Here is a 26,808-nt window from a genome sequence, read left to right as displayed (position 1 = left end):
CCAAAAGGCAAGAAACTCCCCACGTACCTGGGTAGGGCAAAAGAAAAAAAGAAAAAACAGAGACAAAAGAATAGGGAAGGCACCTGCACCAGTGGGAGGGAGCTGTGAAGGAGGAAAAGTTTCCACACACTAGGAAGCCCCTTCGCGGGCGGAGACTGCGGGAGGCGGAGGGGGGAGCTTCGAAGCCGCGGAGGAGTGCACAGCAACGGGTGCGGAGGGCAAAGCGGGGAGATTCCGCACAGAGGATCGGTGCCGACCGGCACTCACCAGCCCGAGAGGCTTGTCTGCTCACCCGCCGGGGCTGGTGGGGCTGCGAGCTGAGGCTCCGAGGCTCAGGTTTCGGTTTCCCACGGAGCGCAGGGAGAGGACTGGGGTTGGCGGCTTGAACATAGCCTGAAGGGGTTAGTGCACCTGCCGAAGAGGCAAGAGACTTTTTCTTCCCTCTTTGTTTCCTGGTGCGTGAGGAGAGGGGTTTAAGAGCGCTGCTTAAAGGAGCTCCAGAGACGAGCGCGAGCTGCGGCTAAAAGCGCGGACCCAGAGACGGGCGCGAGCCGCGGCTAAAAGCACAGACCCAGAGACGGGCGGGAGACGCTAAGGCTGCTGCTGCCGCCACCAAGGGGCCTGTGTGCAAGCACAGGTCACTCTCCACACCCCTCTTCCGCGGAGCCTGTGCAGCCCGCCACTGCCAGGTTCCCGGGATCCAGGGACAACTTCCCCGGGAGAACGCACGGCGGGCCTCAGGCTGGTGCAAAGTCACGCCGGACTTTGCCGCCGCAGGCCCGCCCCGCACGCCATGCCCCTCCCTCCCCTCCGGCCTGAGTGCGCCAGAGCCCCCGAGTCAGCAGCTCCTTTAACCCCGTCCTGTCTGAGCAAAAAACAGACGCCCTCCAGCGACCTACACGCAGAGGCGGGGCCAAATCCAAAGCTGAGCCCCTGTGAGCTGTGAGAACAAAGAAGAGAAAGGGAAATCTCTCCCAGCAGCCTCAGAAACAGCGGATTAAAGCTCCACAATCAACTTGATATACCCTGCAGCTGTGGAATACATGAATAGACAACCAATCATCCCAAATTAAGGAAGTGGACTTTAGGAGCAAGATCTATGATTTTTTCCCTTTTCCTCTTTTTGTGAATGTGTATGTGTATGCTTCTGTGTGAGATCTTGTCTGTATAGTCTTGCTTCCACCATTTGTCCTAGGGTTCTATCCGTCCATGGTTTTTTTTAAAAATTTTTTTCTTAATAATCAATTTTAATTTTAATAACGTTATTATACTTTACCTTCGTTCTTTCTTTCTTTCTTTCCTTCCTTCCTTCCCTCCTTTAGACAACGAATCATCCCAAATTGAGGAGGTGGTCTCTGACAGCAAGATTTGATTTTTCCCCCTTTACCTCTTTTAGTGAGGGTGTATGTGTATGCGTCTGTGTAAGCTTTTGTCTGTATAGCTTTGCTTCCAACATTTGTCCTAAGGTTCTATCCGTCCCTTTTTTTTTCTAAATAAGAATTTTTTAATTCAATAACTTTATTATACTTTATTTTATTTTTACTGTATCTTCTTTCTTTCTGTCTTTTTTCCTTCTTTCCCTCCTTCCTTCCTTCCTCCCTCCCTCCCTCCCTCCTTTCTTTCCTTCTTGCCTTCTTTCCTTCTTTGCTTCTTTCTTTCTTTCTTTCTTCCTTCCTTCCTTCCTTCCTTCCTTCCTTCCTTCCCTCCTTTCCTTCTTTCTTTCCGCATACTTTTACTAATTCCCTCTACTTTTTCTCCCTTTTATTCTGAGCCATGTGGATGAAAGGCTCTTGGTGCTCCAGCCAGGAGTCAGGGCTCTGCCTCTGAGGTAGGAGAGCCAACTTCAGGACACTGGTCAACAAGAGACCTCCCAGCTCCACATAATATCAAATGGCAAAAATCTCCCAGAGACCTCCATCTTAACACCAGCACCCAGCTTCACTCAACGACCAGCAAGCCACAGTGCTGGACAACCTATGCCAAACAACTAGCAAGACAGGAACACAACCCCACCCATTAACAGAGAGGCTGCCTAAAATCATAATAAGGCCACAGACACCCCAAAACACACCACCAGACGTGAACCTGCCCACTAGGGGGACAAGATCCAGCCTCATCCACCACAACACAGGCACTAGTCCCCTCCACCAGGAAGCCTACACAACCCACTGAACCAACCTTAGCCACTGGAGACAGACATCAAAAACAGCGGGAACGACGAACCTGCAGTCTGCAAAAAGGAGACCCCAAACACAGTAAGATAAGCAAAATGAGAAGACAGAAAAACACACAGCAAATAAAGGAGCAAGATAAAAATGCACCAGACCTAACAAATGAAGAGGAAATAGCCAGTCTACCTGAAAAAGAATTCAGAATAATGATAGTAAGGATGATCCGAAATCTTGGAAATAGAATAGAAAAAATGCAAGAAACAGTTAACAAGGACCTAGAAGAAATAAAGATGAAACAAGCAACGATGAACAACACAATAAATGAAATTAAAAGTACTCTAGATGGGATAAGTAGCAGAATAACTGAGGCAGAAGAACGGATAAGTGACCTGGAAGATAAAATAGTGGAAATAAGTACTGCAGAGCAGAATAAAGAAAAAAGAATGAGAAGAACTGAGGACAGTCTCAGAGACCTCTGGGACAACATTAAACGCACCAACATTCGCATTATAGGGGTTCCAAAAGAAGAAGAGAAAAAGAAAGGGACTGAGAAAATATTTGAAGAGAGTATAGTCGAAAACTTCCGTAATATGGGAAAGGAAATAGTTAATCAAGTCCAGGAAGCACAGAGAGTCCCATACAGGATAAATCCAAGGAGAAATACGCCAAGACACATATTAATCAAACTGTCAAAAATTAAATACAAAGAAAGCATATTAAAAGCAGCAAGGGAAAAACAACAAATAACACATAAGGGAATCCCCATAAGGTTAACAGCTGATCTCTCAGCAGAAACCCTACAAGCCAGAAGGGAGTGGCAGGACATACTGAAAGTGATGAAGGAGAAAAACCTGCAGCCAAGACAACTCTACCCAGCAAGGATCTCATTCAGATTTGATGGAGAAATTAAAACCTTTACAGACAAGCAAAAGCTGAGAGAGTTCAGCACCACCAAACCAGCTTTACAACAAATGCTAAAGGATCTTCTCTAGGCAAGAAACACAAGAGAAGGAAAAGACCTATAATAACAAACCCAAAACAATTTAGAAAATGGGAATAGGAACATACATATCGATAATTACCTTAAATGTAAATGGACTAAATGCTCCCACCAAAAGACACAGATTAGCTGAATGGATACAAAAACAAGACCCTTATATATGCTGTCTACAAGAGACCCACTACAGACCTAGAGACACATACAGACTGAAAGTAAGGGGATGGAAAAAGATATTCCATGCAAATGGAAACCAAAAGAAAGCTGGAGTAGCAATTCTCATATCAGACAAAATAGACTTCAAAATAAGGACTATTAAAAGAGACAAAGAAGGACACTACATAATGATCAAGGGATCGATCCAAGAAGAAGATATAACAATTATAAATATTTATGCACCCAACATAGGAGCACCTCAATACATAAGGCAAATACTAACAGCCATAAAAGAGGAAATCGACAGTAACACATTCATAGTAGGGGACTTAAACACCCCACTTTCACCCATGGACAGATCATCCAAAATGAAAATAAATAAGGAAACACAAGCTTTAAATGATACATTAAACAAGATGGACTTAATTGATATTTATAGGACACTCCATCCAAAAACAACAGAATACACATTTTTCTCAAGTGCTCATGGAACATTCTCCAGGATAGATCATATCTTGGGTCACAAATCAAGCCTTGGTAAATTTAAGAAAATTGAAACTGTATCAAGTATCTTTTCTGACCACAACGCCATGAGACTAGATATCAATTACAGGAAAAGATCTGTAAAAAATACAAACACATGGAGGCTAAACAATACACTACTTAATAATGAAGTGATCACTGAAGAAATCAAAGAGGAAATCAAAAAATACCTAGAAACAAATGACAATGGAGACACAACGACCCAAAACCTATGGGATGCAGCAAAAGCAGTTCTAAGGGGGAAGTTTATAGCAATACAAGCCCACCTTAAGAAGCAGGAAACATCTCGAATAAACAACCTAACCTTGCACCTCAAGCAATTAGAGAAAGAAGAACAAAAAAAACCCAAAGCTAGCAGAAGGAAAGAAATCATAAAAATCAGATCAGAAATAAATGAAAAAGAAATGAAGGAAACAATAGCAAAGATCAATAAAACTAAAAGCTGGTTCTTTGAGAAGATAAACAAAATTGATAAACCATTAGCCAGACTCATCAAGAAAAAAAGGGAGAAGACTCAAATCAATAGAATTAGAAATGAAAAAGGAGAGGTAACAACTGACACTGCAGAAATAAAAAAGATCATGAGAGAATACTACAAGCAACTCTATGCCAATAAAATGGACAACCTGGAAGAAATGGACAAATTCTTAGAAATGCACAACCTGCCAAGACTGAATCAGGAAGAAATAGAAAATATGAACAGACCAATCACAAGCACTGAAATTGAAACTGTGATTAAAAATCTTCCAACAAACAAAAGCCCAGGACCAGATGGCTTCACAGGCGAATTGTATCAAACATTTAGAGAAGAGCTAACACCTATCCTTCTCAAACTCTTCCAAAATACAGCAGAGGGAGCAACACTCCCAAACTCATTCTACGAGGCCACCATCACCTTGATACCAAAACCAGACAAGGATGTCACAAAGAAAGAAAACTACAGGCCAATATCACTGATGAACATAGATGCAAAAATCCTCAACAAAATACTAGCAAACAGAATCCAACAGCACTTTAAAAGGATCATACACCATGATCAAGTGGGATTTATTCCAGGAATGCAAGGATTCTTCGATATACGCAAATCTATCAATGTGATAAACCATATTAACAAATTGAAGGAGAAAAACCATATGATCATCTCAATAGATGCAGAGAAAGCTTTTGACAAAATTCAACACCCATTTATGATAAAAACCCTGCAGAAAGTAGGCATAGAGGGAACTTTCCTCAACATAATAAAGGCCATATATGACAAGCCCACAGCAAACATCATCCTCAATGGTGAAAAACTGAAAGCATTTCCATTAAGATCAGGAACAAGACAAGGTTGCCCACTCTCACCATTTTATTCAACATAGTTTTGGAAGTTTTAGCCACAGCAATCAGAGAAGAAAAGGAAATAAAAGGAATCCAAATCGGAAAAGAAGAAGTAAAGCTGTCACTGTTTGCAGATGACATGATCCTATACATAGAGAATCCTAAAGATGCTACCAGAAAACTACTAGAGCTAATCAATGAATTTGGTAAAGTGGCAGGATACAAAATTAATGCACAGAAATCTCTGGCATTCCTATACACTAATGATGAAAAATCTGAAAGTGAAATCAAGAAAACACTCCCATTTACCATTGCAACAGAAAGAATAAAATATCTAGGAATAAACCTACCTAAGGAGACAAAAGACTGTATGCAGAAAATTATAAGACACTGATGAAAGAAATTAAAGATGATACAAATAGATGGAGAGATATATCATGTTCTTGGATTGGAAGAATCAACATTGTGAAAATGACTCTACTACCCAAAGCAATCTATAGATTCAATGCAATCCCTATCAAACTACCACTGGCATTTTTCACAGAACTAGAACAAAAAATTTTGCAATTTGTATGGAAACACAAAAGACCCCGAATAGCCAAAGCAATCTTGAGAACAAAAAAAGGAACTGGAGGAATCAGGCTCCCTGACTTCAGACTATACTACAAAGCTACATTTATCAAGATGGTATGGTACTGGCACAAAAACAGAAAGATAGATCAATGGAACAGGATAGAAAGCCCAGAGATAAACCCACGCACATATGGACACCTTATCTTTGATAAAGGTGGCAGGAATGTACAGTGGAGAAAGGACAGCCTCTTCAATAAGTGGTGCTGGGAAAACTGGACAGGTACATGTAAAAGTATGAGATTAGATCACTCCCTAACACCATACACAAAAATAAGCTCAAAATGGATTAAAGACCTAAATGTAAGGCCAGAAACTATCAAACTCTTAGAGGAAAACAGGCAGAACACTCTATGACATAAATCACAGCAAGATCCTTTCTGACCCACCTCCTAGAGTAATGGAAATAAAAACAAAAATAAACAAATGGGACCTAATGAAACTTTAAAGCTTTTGCACAGCAAAGGAAACCATAAACAAGACCAAAAGACAACCCTCAGAATGGGAGAAAATATTTGCAAATGAAGCAAACGACAAAGGATTAATCTCCAAAATTTACAAGCAGCTCATGCAGCTCAATAACAAAAAAACAAACAACCCAATCCAAAAATGGGCAGAAGACCTAAATAGACATTTCTCCAAAGAAGATATACAGACTGCCAACAAACACATGAAAGAATGCTCAACATCATTAATCATTAGAGAAATGCAAATCAAAACTACAATGAGATATCATCTCACACCAGTCAGAATGGCCATCATCAAAAAATCTAGAAACAATAAATGCTGGAGAGGGTGTGGAGAAAAGGGAACCCTCTTGCACTGCTGGTGGGAATGTGAATTGGTACAGCCACTATGGAGAACAGTATGGAGGTTCCTTAAAAAACTACAAATAGAACTACCATATGACCCAGCAATCCCACTACTGGGCATATACCCTGAGAAAACCAAAATTCAAAAAGAGTCATGTACCAAAATGTTCACTGCAGCTCTATTTACAATAGCCCGGAGATGGAAACAACCTAAGTGCCCATCATCGGATGAATGGATAAAGAAGATGTGGCACATATACAATGGAATATTACTCAGCCATAAAAAGTAACGAAATTGAGCTATTTGTAATGAGGTGGATAGACCTAGAGTCTGTCATACAGAGTGAAGTAAGTCAGAAAGAAAAAGACAAATACCGTATGCTAACACATATATATGGAATTTAAGAAAAAAAATGTCATGAAGAACCTAGGGGTAAGGCAGGAATAAAGATGCAGACCTCCTAGAGAACGGACTTGAGGTTATGGGGAGGGGGAAGGGTGAGCTGTGACAGGGCGAGAGAGTCATGGACATATACACACTAACAAACATAGTAAGGTAGATAGCTAGTGGGAAGCAGCCGCATGGCACAGGGATATTGGCTCGGTGCTTTGTGGCGGCCTGGAGGGGTGGGATAGGGAGGGTGGAAGGTAGGGAGACACAAGGGGGAAGACATATGGGAACATATGTTTATGTGTGACTGATTCGCTTTGTTATAAAGCAGAAACTAACACACCATTGTGGAGCAATTATACCCCAATAAAGATGTTAAAAAAAAAACAACTGAGAATTGGGGGAGACAAAGGGAATTCTGGGATAAAACAGAGAATTGTGGGAGAGATTAAGAATTATGGGAAAAAACAAAGAATTGTGGGAAAGAGAGAACTGTGGGACAGAGTAGACAATTGTGGAAAAATAAGGAAATTCAGTGAATGCAGAGAATTGTGAAAGTGACAGGAACTGTGGGAGGCACTGGGACCTTATGAGAGAAAAGGAAATTGTGACAAGGGAAAAGCATACAATTGTGAGAGAGAATAAATAACTGTGGGAGAGAATAGAGTGTTATGGGAGAAGAAACAATTGTGATAAATGTGGTAATATGGGAGAGAAGAAAAACTGTGGGAGAAATGGAGAATTGTGGGAAAGAACAGAGAACTGTGGGAGATGAGGAATTCTGTGAAAGAACAAAGAATTGTAGGAAAACAATTATGGGAGACACATGGAATTGTGGGAATGACAGGGAATTGTGGAAGAGAAGAGAGGATTGTGGGAGACCTGTGGAATTATGGGGGAAACCTGAGAATTGTGGGAGACGGGAACTGTAGGATAGAAAAGAGAATTGTGGGAAAAACAAGGAATTGTGGGAGTGACAGGGAATTGTGGGAGAGAATAGAAAATTGTGGGAGACACATGGAACTGTGGGAGTGACAGGGAATTGTGGGAGAGAACAGAGAATTATGCGAGGCACATAGAACTGTGGGACTGACAGGGAATTGTGTGAGAGAACAGAGAATTATGGGAGGCACATAGAACTGTGGGACTGACAGGGAATTGTGGGAAAAAACAGAGAACTGTGGGAGAAAAAGGGAACTGTGGGAGACAGGCGGAATTGAGGGAGAGAGAGAATTGTGGGAGTGACAGAGAACTGTGGAAAAGAGAGGACTGAGAGAATATAGAGAACTGTGGGAGTGAATAGAGTATGATGGAGGAGCAAGAACTGTGAGAGATAATGGGGTACTGCAAAAGAGAGTAAGGAATTATGAGAAAGACAGGAAATTTAGGAAACAGAATTGTGAGAGTGGAGAATTATGGGAAAGAATAGAGAATGGTTGGAGACACTGGGAATTCTGGAAGTGACAGGGAATTGGGGTTAAGAACAGAGAATTGTGGGAAAAACAAGGAGTTGTGGGAGAGATGAAAAATTGCAGTACAGAGTAGACAATTATGGGAAAAACAGGAAATTGAGTGAGTGCAGACAATTTTGAAAGTGACAGGGGAATTGTTGGAGGCATTGGGGCACTGAGAAAGAACCATGACAAGGAAAAAATAGACAGTTGTGAGAGAAAATACGTTTTATGCGAGAAAAATTGTCATAAATAATGAGGTAACAGGGGACAAAAAAAGAACTGTGGGAGAAATGGAGAATTGTGGGAAAGAACAGAGGATTGTGGGAGACACATGGATCTATGGGAGTGACAGGGAATTGTGGGAGAACATGGAACTGTGGGAATGACAGGGAATTGTGGGAGAGAATAGAGAATTGTGGGAGACACATGGAACTATGGGAGTGACAGGGAATTGTGGGAGAACATGGAACTGTGGGAATGACAGGGAATTGTGGGAGAGAATAGAGAATTGTGGGAGACACATGGAACTATGGGAGTGACAGGGAATTGTGGGAGAACGTGGAACTGTGGGAGTGACAGGGAATTGTAGGAGAGAATAGAGAATTGTGGGAGACAAGGGGAACTATGGGAAAGACCAAAGAATTACGGGAGAGAATGGAGAGAAAGTAGAGAATTGTGGGAGTGAACAGAGTATGATGGAAGAGCAAAAACTGTGAGAGGTAATGGGGTACTGCAAAAGAGAATAAAGAATTATGAGAAAGACAGGAAATTTAGGAAACAGAATTGAGGGAGAGTGGAGAATTGTGGGAAAGAATAGAGAATTGTTGGAGACAGTGGGAATTCTGGGAAAGAAGAGAGAATTGTGGGGGACAGGAGGAATTCTGGGAGTGAGGGAATAATGGGAAAGAACAGAGAATTACGGGAGACACATGGATTTGTGGGAGGGACAGGGAATTACGGGAAAAAACAGAGAACTGTAGGAAAAAGAGAGAATTATGGGAGACAAGAGGACCTGTGGGAAAGAAGGAGAATTATGGGAGACATGTGGAATTGTGGGAGTGACATGGAATTGTGGGAGAGAATAGAGAATTATAGGAGACATGTGGAATTATGGGAGAGATGGAGAACTCTGGGATAAAACAGAGAATTGTGGAATCCATGTGGAATTGTGGGAGTGACACAGAACTGTGGGAAAGAAAAGAGAATTGTGCATGAGACAGGGAATTGTGGGAATCACTTGCATTTCCATAAACTAATAATGAACTAGCAGCAAAAGAAATTAAGAAAACATTACCATTCACAACTGCAACATAAAGAATAAAATACCTAGGAATAAAGTCCCCAGGAAGTTGAAAGACCTGAACATTGAAAACTGGTTGACCAAAAAGTTCATTCGGGTTTTGCTGTAAGATGTTACAGAAAAACTGAACGAACTTTTTGGCCAACCGAATATATGATTTTTATTAAAGAAATCAAAGAAAACACAAATAAATGGAAGGATATTCTATGCTCATGGATTGGAAGGATTAATATTGTTGAAATGATCATACTAACCCAAAGCAATCTACACATTCAATGCAATCCATATCAAAATTCCAATGGCATTTCAGACTTCCCTGGCGGTCCAGTGGTTAAGACTCCACGCTTCCACTGCAGGGGGCACAGGTTCGATCCCTGGTAGGGGAAGTTCCGCATGCCACGTGGTGTGGCCAAAAAGAAAGAGAAAAAAAATCCAATGGCATGTTTTCACAGAAATAGAACAAACAATCCTAAAATTTGTATGGAACCACAAAAGACCCCATATAGCCAAAGCAGTCTTGGGAAAAAAGAATAAAGCCGGAGGCACTACAGAGTCTGATTTCAACTATATTACAAACCTACCATAATCAAAACAGTATGGTATTGGCATAAAAACAGACACATAGATCAATGGAATGGAATAGAGAGTCCAGAAATAAATCCATGCATACATGGCCAAATAATTTACAATAAAGGAGCCAAGAATACACAATGGGGAAAGGACAGTCTCTTCAATAAACGGTGTTGGGAAACTGCACAGCCACATGCAAAAGAATTGAACTGGACCACTATTATACACTATACACAAATATTAACTCAAAATGGATTAAAAACTTAAAAGTAAGACCTGAAACCATAAAACTCCTACTAGAAAACTCCTACAAGTTTACAAGGCAGTAACCTCCTTGACATTGGTCTTGGAGATGATTTTTTGGATTTGGCAACAAAAGTAAAAACAAACAAGTAGGACTACATCAGACTCAAAAGCTTCTGCACAGCAAAGGAAACTATCAACAAAATGAAAAGGAAACCTACCGAAGGGGAGAAAATATTTGTAAATCATATATCTGATAAGGCATTAATATCCAAAATATATGAAGAACTCAATAGCAAAAAACAAACAATCCAACTAAAAAATAGGAAGAGGAACTGAGTAGATATTTTTCCAAAGAAGATATATAGATAGCCAACAGGTACATAAAAATGTGCTCAAAATCTCTAATCATCAGGGAAATGCAAATAAACCCAGATGAGATATCACTTCACACCTGTTAGAATGACTACTGTCAAAAAGACAAGAAATGAGGATGAGCGTGTGGAGACAAGGAAGCTCTCGTGTGCTGTTGGTGGAAATGTACACTGATGTAGCAACTAAAGAAAAAAGCATGAAGTTTCCTCAAAAAGTAAAAATAGAACTACCACATGATCCAGCAATTCCACTTCTGGTTATTTATCCAAAGGAAATGAAAACACTAGCTTGAAAAGATGTACACACCCCCACGTTCATTAAAACATTATTTACAATAGCCAAGACATGGAAGCAAACTAACTGCCTATCAATGGATGAATGGATAAAGAAGATGTGGTATTTGTATACAGTGGAATATTACTCAGCCATAAAAAGAATGGAATCCTGTCATTTGTGACAACATGCAAAGACGTTGAGAGCACTATACTAAGTGAAAGAAGTCAGACAGAGAAAGACAAATACCATGTGATCTCACTTATAGTAGAATCTTAAAAAAATGTACTCACAGATACAGAGAACAAATTAGTGATGCCAGAGGCTGGGGGTTGGGGGCGGGGTGAAATAGGTGAAGGTGGTCAAAAGATACAAACTTCCAGTTATAAAATAAGTAAGTCCTCAGGATGTCATATACAGCATGGCAACTGTACTTAATGGTACTGTGTTGTATATTTGAAAGTCACTAGTTGAGTAGATCTTAAAAGTTCTCATCACAAGACAAAATTTTGTAACTAAGTGTGTCATGGATCTTAACTAGACTTATTGTGGTAATCATTTCCCAGTATATACATATATCAAATCATTATGTTGTACACCTGAAACTAATATAACATACATCAACTATATCTCAATTAAGAAAACAATTAAAACAACCCCTCCACCACAAAAACTGTGGGAAAGGAATTATGGGAGAAGCAGAGAATTGTGGGAAAAGACAGATTGTGAGTGAGACAGGGAATTGAGGGAAAGAATAAAGAATTGTGGGAGGCATGGGGAATTCTGGGAAAGAACACAGAAATGTGGGAGACACAGGGAACTGTGGGAAAAAACAGAATTGGGGGGGAATTGGGGAAGAAATGGGGGAATTGTGAAAGAGGTCAGAATATTATCAGAGAACAGAGAATTGTGAGAGAGAATGGAGAATTGTGGAAGAGATGGGGAATTATAGGAGAAATGGAATTATGGGAAATGAGAATTGTGCAAGGGATGAGGAATTGTGAGAGCTCTGAGAACAAAAGCAACACTGTAAACGTAAGTAATTGCAGGTTTGGAAAGGAGACTAATTTTACCAGGACCAGTCATAAATTCTGTTTGTAACTCTAAAAGAGATTCAATTTTTCCTCTCTGCTAAACCCTGGGTCTGACAGCAGCAGTTCATATCACATTACCATGGATTGGCAAACCCGTATACACTGCCTTGTATATGTGCGTGTACACATACTCACACATGCACATACTCACACACATATACACACACACAAATGCACACATACACATAAAAATAAATACATACATGTCTTGGAAACTTCATACATGAGCAGAAATAAACCTAATAAAATGGATGGGAAATTTTTAAAATATCCTAAAAAATAAAACAAAATGAAAAACTGATAGAAAATGAGACTGCCAGTCTGGGAATCCGACATATGAGTAATAGAAGTTACTTAAAAGAGAGAATGAAGAAAGAGGAGGGGAGCAAGTTATTAAGAAAATTAATAATATAAGATAATATCCCTAACATGAAGGATATCAGTATCCAGAATGAATGGTCCCTTCAGGTGCCAAGCCAGTGAAAGCAAAGAGGTCTATATCAAGGCACATCTTTTCAGGCCACTGGAAGAAAGAGACGATGTTAAAAATATTGAGGAAGAAAAAAAAGAAATGACATCTGATTTCTCAACACCAACAGTGGGAACTAGAAGATGATGAAGCAATCACTTAACAATTCTGAAAGAAATGTCTCTAAACCTAGAATTATATATCCAAGCTAGCAGTCAAGTGGGAGGGTAAAACAGACATTTTTTGATTTTCCAGACCTCAAAAACTGATGTGCTCCCAAAACAATGCAAAGAAGAATACACGGTATCCAAAAACCAGAGATCCAGCACAGGGCAGGAAAAGGTTGACAGCAAGTCCCAGGAAGACAATGGGCAGAAGTCATTTCCAAACAGTCTAGAACTGGGCAGTGACAGAGGTGAGGTGTTTATTCAAGAGTGAGGACCCAAGGGAAAAAAAAACCAAAAAAGGAAACATAAAGAGTAGTTGATATATTTGAATGCATTGAGAGGAGATTTACAATGCTGATGGGTAATCATTTAAAACTACACAAAGGGGAAAAACAAGGCAAGTATTAAATTCTAGTGGAAAAGTTATACAAGAAAAAATTTCATCATTGGTCATTACGAATATTTTTAGAGTCATAATAACATAAATACTAAACCGTGATTTATCCAAAATTGTTTATAACTATTGGCAGACGGGAGGGATGTGTTTGTGTGTGCATGTTGGTGTTAGCGTGTTACCTGGAATGTGGAGGGACAAACAAGACAAAACAATTCAGAGAGTGGAAATTGGGGTCGAAGGTGTCCTGCCAGTCTTCTCACCCACCTACCACTCTTCCTGTAACACGCGACGTTAGCAGCTCCTTCTCTATAAAGCATTCTTGTTACTTACACTTTCCCTTCCACCCACTTCCTGCACATCATCCTCACAATAGTCACTTCTTCCTTTTTGGCCAGGAATAGTCTGCACATACATATACTGACATGTAAATATTGTTACTTGTTTGCATGCCTGTCTCTTCAATTACCAAAGGCTTTTGCCCTTTTGGTGCCATGTGACCCTTTGGAATCTGGTGAAGTCTGTATCTTCTCAGAATAATATTTTTACATGCATAAAATAAAATACAAGAAATTACAAAAGAAACCAATTACAGTCGCTCCTCAGTATCCGAGGGGACCTGGCTCCAGAACCCACCACGGATCCCCAAATTCGAAGAAGCTCACGTCCATAGGCAACCCTCCATATCCGCGGTTCAACCAATCCCAGATGGTGTAGTACTGTAGTATTTACTGGGGGGGAAAAAAAAACAAACAACCCTGCATACAAGTGGACATGTGCAGTTCAAGCCCCTGTTGTTCTAGGGTCTACTGTATGTTGAAATATAGTTATCAACATATTTTAAAAAACAGATTAGGCTAGGTTCCCCCAGGAAATATACACCAATGTAACAGAGTTTTTTTTAATGCTGTCTTGATCCAGTTTTGACGCTCTGGCTAGAGGCTGGTCAGTTCCCCGACTTCAGCATCTAAGCTCACACCCCCCAATCACCTCCCTTTCTGGGATGTCACACTCGGGGCCACTATCCACCTGCCCTTATCACCCCAGGGCCAGGTACCAAACAACTGGGGACAGCCCCTATGCTCCAGAGCCTGCTGAAATTATTCCAATTAGCCAATTCTAAACCTGCTTGCCCTGCTTTGCCCATCCCTTCTTATGGAAACCATAATAAAGGCTCATGCCCACAGTCCCCCTCTCTCCTCCTGCCTCGTGATCAACCCCAGCGCCTCCACGTGTGGCGCCCCACGGTGTGGTGTGTCCTCCATCTCTTGGGATCTGTGAGTATAATAAACTACCTTTTTAATGGTAGTTGTTTCCCAATCTGCCGGCCTCACCAAACCTAAATAACAATTACACTTATTAAAAAGGCTGAGACTCCACAAGATTTGTGCATACAAATGTTCTCATGGGGCTTCCCTGGTGGCGCAGTGGTTGAGAATCTGCCTGCTAATGCAGGGGACACGGGTTCGAGCCCTGGTCTGGGAGGATCCCACATGCCGCGGAGCAACTAGGCCCGTGAGCCACAACTACTGAGCCTGCGCGTCTGGAGCCTGTGCTCCGCAACAAGAGAGGCCGCGACAGTGAGAGGCCCGCGCACCGCAATGAAGAGTGGCCCCCGCTTGCCACAACTAGAGAAAGCCCTCGCACAGAAACGAAGACCCAACACAGCAAAAATAAATAAATTAATTAATAAACTCCTACCCCCAACATCTTAAAAAAAAAAGGTTCTCATGAACAGCTTCGAGAGAGTGATAGAAAGACAGGGCAAAAGGAGAAATGGAACTGTGATGCAGTCACAGTGGAAGCCTCAGCTGACCCTAGGAGCAGCTCTGAAGCTGGGATGGCCCTTCTGAGTTGTCGCGCTTGAGGCTAGGGGCCTGGGCTTAGGTACCCTTGCAGAGACGACTCAGAGGCAGCAACCTGTCCCCAGAGAGGGAATGTGATTTTGCTTGAAGCAGTTCTCTTAGGCAGAGGGCGATTCCTGGAAAGAGACTTCACAGATCCACTACGGTGATACAGAAAGACATATGCTTCTTATTAACACTTTAAAAAACAAGATAAACTTACTTTAATTTCAAAGTAGTGATGAATAGTATTTTGAGACAGAAATAACCATCATATGTGACATTATTTCTCTGTGAGTGCTACCAGTGCCACATATAGCTAACACTACTAGGATTGGTTGCCTGCCTTCCTGAAGGAAAAAAAAATGCTAAATTTCTGTTACAGGCAAGTGAAAATACAAACCTTCAAATCCACACACCCAGTTAAGAAGACCTGGGGAGCCGGGACCTTGTTTTGTTCATTTTTAGATCTCCAGAGTCGGCCACAGTTCTGCACACCTACTGATGTTTCTTGAGTCATTACTATAATTAAAACTGACGGGATACAATTTAAAAGATAGAAATTTTAAAACGAACTCTTCCAAAGCAACGCCTCCGCAGCCTAAAGCAGCTACAGCAGAGAACGTCACTCTACGGTAAGTCTCTGGTCCAGCCGAAGCTTCTCTCTGCCCGCTCTGGCCAGGAGGGGCGGGGCCGGCGAGGGACACTCGCACTTATAGGCCGAGGAAGGAGAGGGCGGGGCCTGCTCCTCCGTGATTGACGGAAGCCCTTCCCTTTCAGCCCGCGTGCCCGCCTTCCACGCGCCCGGAAGTTCCGCCTTCGGAAGAGGAAGTAGCGGCGCGCAAGAGAGCCTGCAGTGACCGGGGCAACCTGCGGTGACCGAGCGAGGGGAAGGAGGTGCCGGCGGGTCGCTGCCACTCCGCGCCGGAGTTGGCGGTTAGAGGCGGGGCCGGAGCCCGGGACCGGAGTCAGGTGCGGAGGGGCGGGCTGGCTGAGGCCGTGGGGGTCTGAGATCCTGGGATTCGACGGTAGCACGCGCGGGGACCGTGCCAGGAAGACTCTGGCCGCGCCTTGCCCTCTACTGTCCTTTTCTTCCTTCCTCTAATCTTTTTTTCTACGCCATACCCTTCCCAGACTCCCAGACCCTCGCTGAGCTCCAGGGCCGGGGGTCTAATCTGGACTCAGTGGGCTTCCTTTCTCCCATCGGATCACCACCTAGAACCCCCTTCTCCCCAACCCCGGGCCTACACCCCCTCGCTGTGACATGACTTCTCAGGGACCTCCTCACGTCACCGCCAAAATCCGCACACCCTTAGAAACGTGTCCCCAAAGGTGGTGTAGATTTCACACTAGTATTTCCCAAAGTGAGTGATATGCTAAAGCTCCACTTCGAGGGCGAAGTGGAGGGCGAAGTGGCGTCCCTGCCCAGCACATTTCCATAAGGGTGACGAGGAGGAGAAACAAGCGTTGGCCAGATTAAGAACACTAAGGGGGCTTCCTTGGTGGCGTAGTGGTTGAGAGTCCGCCTGCCGATGCAGGGGACACGGGTTCGTGCCCCGGTTCGGGAAGATCCCACATGCCGCGGAGCGGCTGGGCCCGTGAGCCATGGCCGCTGAGCCTGCGCGTCCGGTGCCTGTGCTCCGCAACGGGAGAGGCCGCAACAGTGAGAGGCCCGCGTAGCGGGGGAAAAAAACCCCAAAAAACACTAAGGGAGTAGTTGGAGCCCAGGCATCAGCATTAATCTATCTCTTTGCTCTGGCACCTGTGAATTTAGACTTGCTTGGATTCAACACTGCGATTCCAACCATGGGTTTGTCTGTATCTACCCCTGATGTTGCAGTTCAGACGTCAGATCATCAGACAGCAGCCCCGCCTTCGGGATGCCCAATGCATGAAGAGAAAATGAAAGGTAATCTACCCTTTGTCTAGGAAATAAAAACGAGAATTCTCAAAAGAATCCTCAGGAGACAGTACAGCATGCTGGTGAGGCGCCTAGGCCTGGGAGTGAGGCGACCTGGGTTCACTCCTTAGGTTGTTACTTACAAGTATGTGACTGTAGACAAGTTACTTCTCTAAGTCTCCACCCATCCTCTGTAAACCGAGGATATAATAACGATATTTCACAGGGTTAGTGTGATGGTGGAGATAGTGCATGAGAGTGTAGGGATTCTTCCCATACATCAGCCCCCACCCCCAGAGTTTGCCATTGTCTACTTCAGCGGTTCTCCCCCCTTCACCCTGCAGGGCACCTGGCAACGCCTGGAGGCATTTTTGCTTTGTCATAACTGAGAGAAGAGGGTGTGTCTAATGAGTAGAAGCCAGGAGTTCTGCTAAACATCCTGCAATGCACAGTGCAGCCCTTAAAACAGGCCCCAGATGTCAAGAGTGCCCAGGCTGAGAAACCCTGGTCTAGATCTCGCTGTCTTTCTTTACTAAGACAGCTTTACTCCTCCATCCGTTGGAGTACTCTCTGTGTAAAACTAAGGCATTGCCGGGACTTCCCTGGCAGTCCCAGTGGTTAAGACTTCGCCTTCCAATGCAGGGGGTGCGGGTTTGATCCCTGGTCGGGAGCTAAGATCCCACATGCCTCACGGCCAAAAAACCAAAACATAGAGCTTCCCTGGTGGCGCAGTGGTTGAGAGTCCGGCTGCCGATGCAGGGGACACGGGTTCGTGCCCCGGTCCGGGAAGATCCCACGTGCCGCGGAGCGGCTGGGCCCGTGAGCCATGGCCGCTGAGCCTGCGTGTCCGGAGCCTATGCTCCACAACGGGAGAGGCCACAACAGTGAGAGGCCCGCATACTGCAAAAAAAAAAAAAAAAAAAAAAAAAAAAAAAAAAACCAAAACATAAAACAGAAGCAATATTGTAACAAATTCAATAAAGACTTTAAAAATGGCCCACATCGGGCTTCCCTGGTGGCGCAGTGGTTGGGAGTCCGCCTGCCGATGCGGGGGACGCGGGTTCGTGCTCCGGTCTGGGAGGGTCCCATGTGCCGCGGAGCGGCTGGGCCCGTGGGCTGTGGCCACTGGGCCTGCGCATCCGGAGCCTGTGCTCTGCGGCGGGAGAGGCCACAGCAGTGAGAGGCCCGCGTACAGCAAAAAGAAAAAAAATGGTCCGTCTTAAAAAAAAAAAGTCATTGTATGATGGACTTGCTGTTCATTTTTTAAGTGCAAAGGGGAGAATGGAAATGCTTTCATTTTTAATCGGTCCACCTTCCGCTTTAGATTGTCCATGTAAAAGTATGGCCTGAATTCACCTGACGTGTGACTTCTTGTTTTAAGACGTGAGGGCAGGAAGCAGTGTTGCATGCTTACTGAGTGCTGACACTCCCTTGTTATAACAGTTATAGCTTTTATATAACAGTTATAGCTGTTCATTCCCTCCGTCAGTCAGCAAGGATTTGCTCCCTGCCCACTCTGTGCCAGGCACTGATGGGTTTTGTGCGTTTGTTTTTGCACTGAGAGAACAGCAGTGTCCGAAACAGACAAAAATCCTTTGCCTAGTGGAGTTTACATTCTCATCCTCATAATCCTGCATGGTAGGTTTTCCCCCTGTTTTATAGTTAAGGAAACTTTCAAGTCACACAGCTAGTAAATGGCAAAGCCAGTGAAAATTCTGGGACCTTGGATAAGGACCAGTCCAGTGCTCTTCTGGGCTTTCTTCATACAGGAAAGAATGGAGGCAGACTTGGACGAAACAGGTGTGTGCCTGCTCTGAGCATCCCCAGGAAATCACAGAGCCCTGTGTACGGTTTGATTTCATTCGCTGTGTATCCAGGAGAGCCGTCAGCTGAATTTGCATTAGGAAAGAATGTAGGTATCTGTAGGAGATCGAAGGGGCTAGTGGTTATATAATACGAAAAATGTAAACAGGATTTTCTCTGCAACACCCAGCTGGGACCAGTGGCCCAGAGAAGACTGGCACTTGGAATGGTGGCGAGGAGAGGAGATGGAACAAGTCTCCCTCTACCCCTCAGGAGACAGCTGTACAGGGTCCTAGGGAATGAGGGTCTGGGAGGAGAAGCAGAGGAAAGGAAGTGAAAGGAAACATCTTTTTTCGTGTAGGGCACCCAGCATTCAGTGTATTCCTGGTGCCAACTGCTGCTGCTTAAGATAAGGGTTCCTTTACACAAGCGCTGTCTTCCTGGGCCGTAGCTCTCCCAATGCCTGCCCCCCACCTCCTGAGTCTACACCGCCTTCTGGGTCCGCACACTCGCTTCCAACAGTACCCAGGATCCTTGGGCACTCACTACCCTGCCCGCTGCTGTTCTTGCAGCTGGAGAGCTTTCCTCTTAAGTGGCATCTGGATCCTACGTGGATTGTGGAACGTTTTCTTTCATGTGTGCCCTTGCTTGATAAACTTGCTATCTGCTGACAGGGAATAGAACCTCGGCCAAGTGCTAATTTTCTGTGCCCTGTTTTAGTCCTGGAGCAACGCACAAGCAGAGTGGCATTCTTTTCTCCAGTAGCCTTTCTGAAGGCTCCTCTGCTCATTTTTTATCTCCTGTCCCCAGTCCCTGAGAGAAGGCCTCAGTAATGAAAGCCTGGCCTCCTGTGTCCCGGTTGGGGTTGGATCTTGTCTGGAATTTGGGAACAGAAAATCAGGGAGACCCAGTCACATGTGGCCCCCGGCCCCACGGAGGTTCCTCTGTAGCAGCTCACAGCAGCTACCTTCCACCCCTTACTAAAACCCTGGTGTGGGCAGTAGCTTCTCTTGCAAATGCTGAGGCTTTGGGGTTTATTTTTACTAGGGGAATGACACAGTAAGCCAATGGGTACCCCTTTCTCTTTCAAGGGGCAGGTAAATTTATTGCTGGTCTTTAGGATGTTAGAATGTTGACTAGCTTAACTCCTGGCAGCTGTGAACAGTAGCAACCTGGCTTTGCCTGTGCTGGTGGGTCACTAGTCAAACATTCAGCTCTTTGGGCCCAGGATGAGAGAGGCAGATGTCCTGCCTTTGTGGTGACACTGTTTTTACCCTTCAACTATTTCAGGCGGTGCAGTGCGTGCTGAGCCATCTGACCCAACCTGTGGGAGCAAAACGGACTCTGTGCCTGCGCACCAAGAACGCGCGTACGAGTACGTGCAGTGTCCCGTCACCGGCGCGATGGCTGAGAATAAGGAGAACCTAGATCCTTCTAACCTGGTAATCCGCGCCCGGCCCCTCTTCCTAAAGTTTTTATGCAGAGATGCTTTTACAGACTCCAAGACAAACTGCTAGGATTGATTCTTCTGTCCTTTGAAAACAGAGAAGTCTGATATTCCATCCACAGTGAAAATCTAGAATGTGTCACTAAGTGTAGTTTCAGAGAGCACCTGAGAAAGCAAAGGGCCATCCCGAAGCCCCAGAGTGGGCTGACCAGGAATAAGCCAGGCCAGAGGACATTGCCTTTTGGGATAGAGTTTTAGGAGGGCAGGAAATTCAGTTAGGAGCACAGCTAGAATTCGGAGGTGTTCGTGGTCTGGGGAAACCTCGTAGGCACGCTGCAAGATTGGGGCGCCTCTTAAGGCACACCTGGGTGCCAGCCTGTACGGCAGTGACAAGGGTGGTGCAGTGTCACGTGGCAGCCAGCAGTGGAATGCCATCGAGAAAGCAGTGGTATGCTGCTATCTGTCTGTCTATAAATACACACACACAAACACACATGTATATACATAGCCCCACCTTCTCTCTTCCAGGAATTTGTAGCAGTTCCTGCCCATCATGGTATTAGTTTTTACTTTTTAATCCTTGAGGAGAAAGAGACCAAATTTTTAAGTACAGCGTGCATTTACCATTTATGAGAACTCAAAACAACGAGGAGAAACAGCCAGATGACCTGAGAGTCTGCAACTTTGATGTCGCTGGTCTAATAGGGAACCTGTGCTGTGTTCGTGATGCCTTGCTTTCTAGGAAGTAGTTCATTATATTGTTTCAACTTTATATCTCTAACCTTTTTTTAAAAAACCCACTTACTTTATTTAGATGCCACCACCTAATCAGACGCCAGCCCCCGATCAGCCGTTTGCACTATCTACTGTGAGACAGGAGTCATCTATTCCGAGGGCAGATTCAGATAAAAAGTGGGTTTATCCTTCCGAACAGATGTTCTGGAATGCGATGTTAAGGAAAGGGTGAGTGAGTAAGCACATTACTGAGGGTATAAATTTGCTCGTGAATCTAACGTCTTTCACATTTAATTCTTAGATGAATCAAATGTGAAAGAGGTTTTTAATCCCCCAGACGTACAGTAAATGTTTATAATAATCAACTGATTTTTCAGACTCATCAGAATATAAGTGCAAGGCCAATGTATTAGGATTCTCCAGAGAAACAGACCTAACAGGATGTGTATGTCTTTCTATACATATAGAGAGATTAGTGATAAGGAATTGACTCACAGTTACGAAGGCTGAGAAGTCCTACAATCTGCTCGGCAGGCTGGAGACACAGGAGGGCCGATGTTTCAGTTCAAGTCCTAAGGCAGGAAAAAGACCGATGTCCCTGTTGGAAAGCAGGCGGGCAGAAGGAATTCCCTTTTACTGGCAGAGGCTCAGCCTCTTTGTTCTGTTTCAGCCTTCAGCTATTAGATCTGGGCACTCTCTGCCCATTTAAATGTTAATCTCATCGTAAAATTAACCCATCATAGCCAGTAATAGTTTAAAAAAAAAAAAGGTAACACTACTATATAAAATACTTGGGAAAGGTAGGGAATCCGTGATGCCAATTGAAAAAGTGTCACCTTAAAAATAGATGGATCCTTGATATCTGGGTAAATCTGATTTTTGGTGACTCAATGAAATGAATACATGGCATTCTCAGTAATATTTGTCAAGTTTTACCAAAATGTTCTTTCCTAGGTGGACATGGAAGGATGAGGATATTAGTCAGAAAGACATGTATAATATCATTAGAATTCACAACCAGAACAATGAGCAGGCCTGGAAGGAAATTTTGAAGTGGGAAGCCCTTCACGCTACGTAAGTCTGTTTGAAGTCTTAAAAAACATCCTTCCGGCATCTTCCTAATGTCATTGCCACTTTCTATGAAAAGAAATAGAGAAGCATTTTATTCAAACAATGTGCTATTCTGATAAAACATTTTAGGTAGTGGGCCTGTTCCAGACCACCCCGCTCGGCCATGTGAAATGGCAACTAGTTAATTATGCTCGTGGGTTTGGTGAGTCCCAAGTACAGAAAGGACAGAGCAGGGATGGCTCGTCTCTGCTCCCTGATGCATGGGGTCTCAGCCACCGAGACCCAGGGGTCAGGGGTGGCTTTGACAGCCGTGGGCTGGCATCTTCTGGTAAGTGATACCAGCTGTCGGCCGGGACACTTGCCCATGGCCTCTAAATGTGGCTGCTTTGGCTTCTTCACACCATGGTGGCTGGGTTCCCAGAGCTAGAGTTCCAGAAAGCGGCAGGGAAGCTGCCTCTCCTTTGATGACCGCCTGCCCAGATTCAAGGGGAGGGGCCGTAGACGGCAGCTCTCAACAGGAGTGTCAGAGTCCACTGCAAGCAGAGCATGGGGGTTGGGAGATTCTAAAATGCTCTCTGCCCACAGGGAGCTGGGAAAACCAGTTTTGTTTGTTCACTCAGCAGCGTTTATTGACTCCCCATTAGGAGCAGACATCAAGAGGCATCTTTGCACACGGCCCTTTTTCTCAGGGAGACTAACCAAATGCAGTTGTGAGCTAGTGGCGATGGGCCATCAGTCTCTTCAGGGCCGCGGTCCTCATGCCGTAGCTGCATCAGCATCACCTGCGGGTTTGTTAAAATACCGAGCGCTGGGCCTCACCCCTAGGGTTTGTGATTCAGTCAGTCTGGGGTGAGGCCCAAACTTAGCATTTCCAGAATGATGGCGGTTTGAGGGCTCCCCCGGAGAAGCGTGGGGCGGAGGCTGGAGTCTCCACGGAGCCAGATTTGACCATGGTCGGTGGCTAATATTTTTAATTCATGGCAAAATGCGAGTGATTAATTTCTTGGGTAAAATCCACGTAATGATTTTTAAGGTGCTGTTTGTTTTTTCATGCTTGGACTCTGAAGTTCATTAGTCACTCCCTGGGTGTCACTTGGCCACGCTTCCCCTCTCAGTTCCTCGGGATAGGCAGGCGTCATCCTCCTGGCTGGCTCGTGACGGGGGCTCCGAATGTCTGCAGCGACTTGTGCTGAAAGTGTGCTGTCGTTAGAGCCGAGAAGGGAAGGAGCTCGGCTAGTCCTCGCCTGGGGGCCCGTCACACTCGGGGTGCTTTGCTCCCTCCCAGTTCATTAGAGAGACCCGCCCAGGCCGAAACCTGTCTCAACAATGACAGCAGCTGCCCAGACAGGTGGTCTCCGGGAGCTCCCCCTCCCTCCACAGGGGCCGCTGCCGTGTGCCTCGTGCTAGGCCTACCGTGACCCCCCAGTGCCGGCGCGCGGGCCGGCGGGCACCTGGGACGTCCAAGCCCAGGGTCTGCCCAGAGGCTGAGTGGACTGTCTAGGCAGAACCTTGCCCTCCGTCAGCTTGTATGCAGTTACTTAAAGAGATGGTTCCAACACTGATGACATTAGTTCCTAGGGAATCAGCCAGCAGTTTTCTTTCCTCACGAAGGCTGTTTATTGGTTTCAAATGAGAGAAGAGTATAGGATTTTCGTATATTCATCTGAAAAAACCCCAGCTGCTCTTCGTGAAAGCGAAGCGTGATGCCCGATGCCTCACACTTTCCTTCCTGAGAGTGTACCCCCACCCCATGTGGAAAGGCCCTGTTTCCTCACTCCTGCCAAGAGCAGTGCAGATGTATGGAGCGAAAGGCGGGGAGTAAAACGTACTTGATCCAGAAGTAAAGCACAGAATTTTTAACGAATAGGGCTATTTCTTTGAATTTTTTCGAAGTTACCTTTCTCTGTAAATGTGGTATTATGTAAAATGCCTACAGAAAAATGTGTATCATTGAGAAACTGCAACACCCTCTTTTTCAAGGGAAAGAAAATATTTTAATAGAGTTTTCTTCCTTGGGAATTTCTAGGGAGTGTCCTTGTGGGCCATCACTGATCCGGTTTGGAGGGAAAGCGAAAGAGTATTCACCAAGGGCGAGAATTCGTTCCTGGATGGGGTGAGTGTCAGTGCAGACATGTTCTTTTCTGTTCCTCAGGTCAGGGTCTGCTTTCTCTTGGCAGCAAAACCAGACAGTGGAAGAACTGTGGTGCTAACTTCCAAAACGTCACCGGCGCCCAGCCGTAGACCTGCGCTCCCGCAGGGCGGCCGCTGGCGGGCGGATTGCTCAGGGCGCCGCGGGCTGCTTCCTGTCTAATTCTTACAGGATTGAACCAAGCCATCTTCTGTGTTCTCGCAGCTGTCCCCTCCTCCTCCCGCGCTCCATCTCTGTCCGCCTGTGCAGTCAGCGCTCCTCTTGTAGTCGGATTTGCAGCTCACACCCGCATTTCTGCAGGACCTCAGCTGACCTCCCAGGCCTGGGCGTCTTTCCGCCGTTGACCTTATTCCCTTGCAGCAGATAAGCTGTCCTCTGACCGGGGCTCCTCCGGCCCTCCAGCCCCACCAGCCTTCAGCGCTGTGGACTGTTCTGACCTCCGAGTCTCACCTCCCCTTAGACGTGGACTCTGAGAGCAGGCCTCCCCACGCGCGGCCTCACCGCCTTGCTCACCGCCTAAACCCGAGCTGAACACCCCACCAGCGTTTTAACCCCCGCCGCCATGTTTTCATTCCAGGTACGAGCTGCCTTTTGACAGGCACGACTGGATCGTCAACCGTTGCGGGACAGAAGTCAGATACGTCATTGACTACTACGATGGTGGCGAGGTCAACCACGACTACCAGTTCACCATCTTGGACGTCCGGCCGGCTCTGGATTCGCTCTCGGCCGTGTGGGACAGGGTGAAGGTCTCCTGGTGGCGCTGGACTTCCTAACCACTGCTTTGTCAGACATGGGAATATATAAACTATTTTTTTTTTCTGAGCAATACATTAAACTACTTTCCCCAAACTGAATTGCACTCCTGATATAATGGGAGTGTCAAGGGGGTCATCACACCTTACATGTCACTTAGCAGAGGGCACTCTGCACGTGCTCTTCTGAGCTCTGTTTCCACCTTGCAGTTGATACTGCATCATTTTAAGTCGTCTTCCCATTTAGAGAAGTGGGAAGCACTCCCTGTAGCATTGCCTGTGTATTTAATCTAGAAAAGTCTGAACAACCTCCGAGAAAGACCTTTGCTTAAAATATGAAGAGAGCTGCTTTCTTCCTCCCTGTTTTCTCTTACATACTGACACGTAGATCTGAAAGCCCATGGGATGCTCAGGAGCTCTGACCTGGTCCAGTGTTTCAATTAAAAGTGTTCTGTTACGCTTTTTAAAAAGTCACCAACATTTCTAAAGTCCCTGCGATCCAGTAGTGAGCCCTGAGGGAAATGCGGTCACACACTGGAAATGCGCTCAGCCAGACTGAAGTGTGTCTGGCTCTGCACATCTTCGCTTCTGTGACTTTTTCACACTGGACCTTGATCTAGAATAATTTCAGCTCCCCCATGACTTGATGATGCACGTGCATTGGAGTATATGTTTTAACTTTTTAAATATTTTTGTTTTAATTCCAATTGTTCTGATATGTAACTCTGCCCGCCCCCCGCAAGCGGGCCTCACTGTACTGGCATTTGACAACTTAATCCCACCCTTGAGTCCCATTCCTTCCCCTGCCTGAAGCCCTTCTCTGCTTGGCCTCATCTGAACCATGAAGGTCTGGCTGAAGTCGCAGTGCTGGGGACAGTCCCACTCTAAAACACGATTATATTTTGTCCACTGTTGTTAGAATTCACAAGGAGAATGTTTTTCCCAGATGTAGAATGGTTGCACCAACTCACTGTCTCCGTTCACATTTGTTTTTTTAAGGGAGCTCTAAGTTTGCCATTGAAATTCTTTATACCAGTAAAATCCATACACTGGTTGTTCAACTCACAGCAGCATGTTACAGATGACTGTTGGTGGTTGTTTTGGGTTTTTTTTTTAAAGTATTAATAATATGAACTCCTTTCATTTGAGTGCTGTAGTGTTAAATTAGTAGATGGACTTAGCAGTTTGGAGTGATCCATTTGGTATGAATTTCATTTGTTGTGTCTCTTTTGTGTGGAGTTTTAAAAATCCAACAACCCTAAACTCTTCTACATTTCAAAATACTTGTGTGTTTTCAAAGAAAATAAAGCTGATAGTTAACAGGTTTTGAAAATCTTTTAAGAGTAACTTTACACTTATTTCATCAGACAGATGAACTATTTCTAATCTGAGGAAAATAATTACTGTTGGCATGTGTTTTGGTCCTAAGTGTCATTGAGTAAGCATAGGTTAAGGCATTATTATGAGAAACCACGTATTGTAACTGGAAACTGAAAATTGAGCCGCAGGCAGGGAATCACCCCTTTTATAGGGTTCTAGTATTTCTTGAGAAAAACCACCTCTAAAGTAAACTGTCAGGTGAACCTGATGACAAGATCATGTTTGTACACCATTACTCCACTCCGAGAGAAGACTAGAATCCTGGATATGAGAGCTGCTTGGTGTCCAAATTATACTTGATTGTATCCAGGGATCAATACTTCTCTGCTCTGATAGGGGATTTCATTTATAACTTGAAATCAGTT

At 44.6% G+C, this 26,808-nt stretch overlaps 1 protein-coding gene and 1 long non-coding RNA gene across 2 annotated transcripts in view; one reads left to right on the top strand and one right to left on the bottom strand.

The window, feature by feature from the left end:
• LOC132418386 (uncharacterized) overlaps positions 1–15,685 on the bottom strand; it is a 32,688-nt gene extending 17,003 nt beyond the window's left edge. Inside the window, exon 1 of the long non-coding RNA XR_009517989.1 lies at positions 15,607–15,685. This is a non-coding gene — a long non-coding RNA (uncharacterized lncRNA). The remainder of the gene's footprint in view (positions 1–15,606) is intronic.
• Positions 15,686–16,039: 354 nt separating this feature from the next.
• On the top strand, positions 16,040–26,398 carry HCCS (holocytochrome c synthase). Its single transcript, XM_060001911.1, has 7 exons — positions 16,040–16,175; positions 16,978–17,112; positions 20,197–20,348; positions 21,168–21,316; positions 22,043–22,162; positions 24,186–24,272; positions 24,886–26,398. The coding sequence occupies exons 2-7, from the start codon at positions 17,010–17,012 to the stop codon at positions 25,082–25,084; spliced, it is 810 nt and encodes a 269-aa protein (XP_059857894.1). The 5' UTR covers positions 16,040–16,175; positions 16,978–17,009; the 3' UTR covers positions 25,085–26,398.
• The last annotated feature ends 410 nt before the right edge of the window (positions 26,399–26,808 follow it).

Source organism: Delphinus delphis, chromosome X (assembly GCF_949987515.2).
Source record: "Delphinus delphis chromosome X, mDelDel1.2, whole genome shotgun sequence".
Lineage (NCBI taxonomy): Eukaryota > Metazoa > Chordata > Mammalia > Artiodactyla > Delphinidae > Delphinus > Delphinus delphis.
Note: the sequence above shows the minus strand (reverse complement) of the source record. Positions and strands in the feature narration are given on the sequence as shown.